The sequence below is a fragment of the Candoia aspera genome, chromosome 1 (genome assembly GCF_035149785.1).
Source record: "Candoia aspera isolate rCanAsp1 chromosome 1, rCanAsp1.hap2, whole genome shotgun sequence".
In the NCBI taxonomy this organism is placed as follows: Eukaryota; Metazoa; Chordata; class Lepidosauria; order Squamata; family Boidae; genus Candoia; species Candoia aspera.
The window spans coordinates 116,908,947-116,914,604 of NC_086153.1; the positions used below are offsets into that span (position 1 = coordinate 116,908,947).

The window sequence follows — 5,658 nt, forward strand, 5'->3', positions numbered from 1 at the left end:
TCTAATAGAACCAAAGGGTGCATATGCTTGCTTGGTTTTCAGAGGTTATTCATTAATGTTAATAAAGCTATAGTCATCCTATTTACAAAGATAAATGCAAAAAGTTGTGAATAGATAGTGATTGTGTCTAGAATAAACTGAATTGTGAAGGGATTAACTCTTTTGTTGTATCTTGATTAATTTAACAAAATTTTTCTGAGTTGACCTAAATCATGCCAAGTTACTTAGCAGAAGATGGACTATCAATATAGTAATGCACTAAGGCAGTAAAAGATACCGTTGTTTAATTATTACCTTTGAATAGGTCATGATAACCCTCATCCAAAAATGAGGTCATTTATTAGATGAAGTCTCTCTCCCCATGACCCTGGTCAGTCGTCGTCATCATTATTATTATATTTATTAGTCACCCAACTCCAGTGGACTTGGGAGTGTACAAAACTAGGGAAAACAAGCTAAAAACTTTGAATCACACAGACAGCCCAGCCTAAAATAATCTATTGGACAGCAAAATCAACAAAACAAAGCAGGGGCCATTGAACAAATAGCAAACATCAACCCCAGGCCTGGGACCAAAGCCAGGTTTTCAAGGCCTTCCAAAACCCCAGGAGAGAGGGTGCCATTCTTATCACCGGGGGACGGGGGGATGCTGTTCCAGAGGGTGGGGGCCGCAACAGAGAAGGCACGCTTCCTAGGTCCTGCAAGATGGTGACATTTAATGGAGGGGCCTGGAGTGCACCCACTCTGCTGGAACACAGTAGGCAGGCAGAAACAGTTGGAGACAAGCAGTCCCTCAGATATCCAGGCCCTGTGCCATACAGGGCTTTATAGGTGATAACCGGCACCTTGAATTGCACTCGGAAGCCAACTGGCAGGCAATGCAGCTCGGACAGCAGTGGTGACACACGGGCACACCCAGAGGCTCCCGATACTGCTTGTGCTGCTGCAGTTTGAACCAGTTGTAGCTTCCAGGTAGTTATCAAGGGCAGCCCCATGTAGAGCGCATTGCAATAATCCAGTCATGAGGTGACCAGGGCATAAGTCACTGTCTGAAGGGCCCCCTGATCAAGGAAAGGGCACAACTGGTTATTGCAGATAACCAGAAGATTCTATATGATAAAAGATGTACTGGCTGCCCATTGTATATTTAAAATGTTCTTGCTAAAATGTTTTGTAGAAATCAGCTATTCATTTAATTGGCACTAGAAGTTATCCTTTTGTAGAATAAATGTTTTGCGTGACAAAGCTTTCAGGATCTGGCTTTAAGTTTGAATTCCTCTTATTTGAATTGACTTACTTATGCCCTGATATTTTTTCCAGATTTGATAGGTAAATGTATTGGGGAAGATGCCAAATATGAAGGCATAAGACTCCTGTTTGATGGATTGCAACAGCCAGTACTTAACAAACAGGTGGGTTCTATTAAACACACCAACCACCTATTGTATTTACAGGTAGAATTTTTCTCAGTTTTAGTTTACAGTTTTGAAATACTGTGCATCATTACAAGTGCATGCACAACTGTCTTACATTAATAACTAGTATGCAGAAGAAAATGTAAAGGAATAATTTTTAAAGTTTCTAGGAATGTATTTCCAAATATTGTTCCTATATGATAGATGGGTGGCTTTTTTTTTTTAATGGCATAGCAATTTGGTGTTCATGCTGCTTTTTCTTGCTGGGAAATCCTTGTGAGGTCCAGCAGCCAGATATGTAGACTATTTAGCCGTGACAAGTCACGTTGCCCGGGGTGCCCCATGAGGAGGCTAGTCTACATTGCACCGAGTTGGGCTGAGAGAGTGACTGGCCCAAGGTCACCCAGGCAGCTTTCATGCCGAAGGCAGGACTAGAACTCACAGACTCCTGGTCTCTAGCCCAGAACCTTAACCACTAGACCAAACTGGCTCTCAGATGGGTGGCTGAGAGAGCAGCACAATTAATTAGCATAGCTGTATTGTGTTTCTGCAATTAATAACAGGAACATTGGACAAAGAATTAAGCACTCTGGAATAGCAAATGGAAGTTAATAGGCTAAGTTAGGTTTTACTAGGCTAGGCCAAGTCACTTGGCATTTCCTGACTCAGAGACTGGATGAGGCCCACATAGTGCCTGCCTGTGTTGGTCATGGCAGATCTGCTTTACATTTTTACCTATAAATGAAGGTAATCTCTGTATCAGAGTGAAGGGAGCAGGAAATGTGATGAAATGGGAAACCTGGGAAGACACTGAGGAAGAAATGGGGGAATCTGGGCAGTATAATTTGCTGAGAGGAGATGGAAAAGGAGGAGATGGGCACAAGATGGAATCAGATACTAAAAAAGCCAAAGACAGAGATCAGGAATGGAGAACTGTAGAAGATGATAAATAGATAAAGGGCAAAACATACTCAGAGGACAGACCTGGTAACTTAGAGCAGTGTTTCTCAACCTTGGCAGCTTGAAGATGTGTGGACTTCAGCTCCCAGAATTCCCCAGCCAAAGTTGAGAAACACTGTGTTAGAGAGTCAAGACAGAAAATAAGAAAGAAAAGACTAAGAAGAGAGACTTCAAAAGGAGAAGGCAAGTGTGGACATAGAGCAGGATGGACAGGCAGCTGTGGTACTAGTTCCGAACTCCATGCTGCTGTCATGACACATTTCCCTTTGTGGGGAAGTGGACTTTGGCAGACAATTATTTTGGAAGTTCTTAAAGCTGGTTTGTAACCTACTGTGATTACTGGTTAATAGCTTACTGCATCTTTTAAAAATGTTGCAGTTATCAAAAATGATAATACTTTTTAGCTGATTTTTGAAGATTCTGCTTATCTAATGGATGATAATTCTTTGAGCTACTAAGTTAAGTTTATGCAGACCTTTCCATGCTAAGGGAGTGTTAAAAAGTTCAGAATTGTAACTTTTCTTTGCATTTTATTTTTAGTTAACATATGTCCTACTGGATATTGGGATTCAGGAACTATTTCCAGAGTTGAATGGTATGTCACAACACAAATGGGTTCTAGTACATCTGATCAATGATGTAAAATACTAGTGTAGGCAAAATAGCATCCTTTGTATATGAGACTTGCTTCCTCTTAATTATTATTGTTTTTTCTCAGAAAAGAACTAAATGAATTACAGCATTGATGAGCTGGAGGGATCTTACTGGTTGTCTAACCCAATCTCATTGCAGGAATTCATTAAACCATCCCTGAGAGGTGCCATTTAGCCTGCTTTTGAAAACTTTCAGTAAAGGAGAGTCCCCCACTTGAACTAGGAAGATTGTTTCACTGCTTAACAGCTCTGACTGCCAAGAAATTCCTCCAGCCTGAATTGGGTTAATTAGGGTGGAGTTCTCAATCTTTAGCCTCCCCACCTTCATTGTAGCATTAATGTATTTATTCAGCAGTTATTAAAGCAAGTGCTCATCTTTCTAGAGGCATCTTTGGAGTTTTATTATCAGTTACAATAAATATACTAATATTATAAACACCACACAGTGAATACAATAAGTGGTGCTGCAACATACTCAAACAACAGACTGTTCTGTTCTGTTCCCTAAAAGCCTTCTAGAACAATCTGGTTTTAATAATCTTCCAGAAAATCATGAGGGAAGGAGCTACTCTCATCTCTGGAGACAAGCTGTTCCAAAGGAGGAGAGCTCCTACTGAAAATGCCCACTGTCATGCTTCCTCCTAGCAAGCATTTCTGTGTGAGGAAACTCTACACTTGCATGGAGGGACAGATTTTATGTGCAACAGGTGAAGTTATCCTGGCCCCAGGTCATTTAGGATTTTATAGGTGAGAAGCAGCATAGTGATTTGCACCCAGAAACACACTGGTAGCCAGTGCAGTTCCTGCAGTATTGGTGTTACATGAAAATATTGGATCTGGCAGCTGTGTTCTGCACCAACTGAAGTTTGTCATTTGTCTCCAAGTGTAGTCCCTTATGAAACAAATTACAATAGTCCAATCCAGAAACAACAAGGGCATGAGGGACAGTAGTCAGCACCTACTGTGCTAGTATTCCGGGAAAGGCTGCAACTGGTGGAACTGGGCAAAGGCCTTCCATGGCTTCAACCTGTTTTTGCAGGTGCTGTGAGCCCAGGAAGACCCTCAGATTGCATGCTTGTCTTTTACAGTACTGCAACTCCACCAAAAGTCAAAAAATGAAGCCATCTTGGAATTGATAGACATCTGAATTGACAAGCATTCTGTTTCGCTGGAGTTGAGGCTAAGCCGGTTGCTCCCCATCAGGTCACTAAAAGCTTCCAGACACTGGGTTAGAGCATCTACAACACTCCACATTTGGGTTGGGGTAAAAATAATGCACCTGGGTATCATCAGTACATTGATGGTACCCTCACCCGGCAGCTTCATGTGGATGTATGAAGTATGAGGGAGAGGACCAAGCCCCGGGAAACCCATATTTGAGTTCCAGAGGCTTGTTTCTCCTAAGTTAGCCATTAGTAATCACCTACTAAGAAAGGAGCAGAACCCCCATAAAACAGTATCCCCCATTTCTAATTCTTGCATGCAACCCAGGAAACCATGGAAAACGCAGAGCAAATACGATTTTGTCCACAAATTGCCCAGCTAAGCCATCACAGCAGCCACTTGGTAGTTCTTCGGGCCCATACTTCTCTTAAAGTTGTTGTAACTTGTACATTTGTCAATCCACTTGATGGATGAGCTTGGCAGTTTTCTCAAATAACCTGAGTACGTATTACAAGATAATAATATGGTGGAAGATCAGAGCAAAGGTCTGACTGTTCCAACATGTAGTGTTCAGTTGATGTCAGATTCCTCTACAAGCAGCAAAGAATGGAACAATTATATATAGCCTTTCAGGATTAGTAAGAAATTGTAAATAGTACTGCAATGACTTTTAAAGCAAAATATAATTGCTTTAAAATATCTCTACAGAAGTGGCTGTTGCAGCACTTAATTACAATTATTTCCTTTTAAGAGAATGCAAAAAGGAATAATTTCCTTTGGTACTGGTATTTGAGTTCTGTTTTGTTTGTGATAAATTATTTCTGCACCCCACTTTTTAATTTGTTACTTAGGTTAGAAGCTTCATTGGGAAAACACTCTAATATATCTCTTTTTAGGGGGTTTTTTAATGAATGAATTGTATTCAATTGCTATTTCTCTATTTTTCCACCTGTATTTTATTCAGGGGTAAGAACGCATTCTGTGTTTATTAAAGACACGTATAACTACATTTATATAATTGAATAGGAACATTTTAATTAAACGAATAATTGTTCACTATTGTAGAAAGTATTATCATGATCACAACTTTTTTTGAGTTTCCCACTCAGTAATTGCAACCAATTTAGTGTAGCACATGAGGAATCCACACTGAAATGAATGAAAGCTGCAGGGAAGCTTGTTCAGGATCCCAGTCATTGCAAAGAGGGGCTTTTGTGAAGCATCCTAGTAGTTGTGTCCCTTAATTCATCAATGCATAAATGAAGATCAGCCAGCTTGGAACTTTTATTACACTATTCTGGAATTATTTCTAAGAATACCACTGGAAGTACTAAAGAACTTTAAATATCATCTAATTAATTGTTACGACTTATTACTGCTGTTTATTTATTGTAGTAATAGCAGGAGTGGTCTTTCAACTGGCTGACATATCTCTCTCCCCCACCCCCCATTATTATTATTCACAG

At 40.3% G+C, this 5,658-nt stretch overlaps 1 protein-coding gene across 9 annotated transcripts in view; it reads left to right on the forward strand.

Moving 5' to 3' along the window:
• SNX14 (sorting nexin 14) overlaps positions 1–5,658 on the forward strand; it is a 37,990-nt gene that overhangs the window by 32,126 nt on the left and 206 nt on the right. For 2 of the 9 annotated variants that reach the window (XM_063312464.1, XM_063312531.1), the window contains 4 exons: positions 1,321–1,412; positions 2,916–2,970; positions 3,575–3,775; positions 5,302–5,542. In XM_063312464.1, the coding sequence (XP_063168534.1) occupies positions 1,321–1,412; positions 2,916–2,970; positions 3,575–3,645 (218 nt within the window). In that variant the 3' untranslated portion in view covers positions 3,646–3,775; positions 5,302–5,542. Of the gene's footprint in view, positions 1–1,320; positions 1,413–2,915; positions 2,971–3,167; positions 3,215–3,574; positions 3,776–5,301; positions 5,543–5,658 lie in introns of those variants that run through there. The other 7 variants (XM_063312491.1, XM_063312472.1, XM_063312481.1 and 4 more) reach the window with 7 other exon arrangements.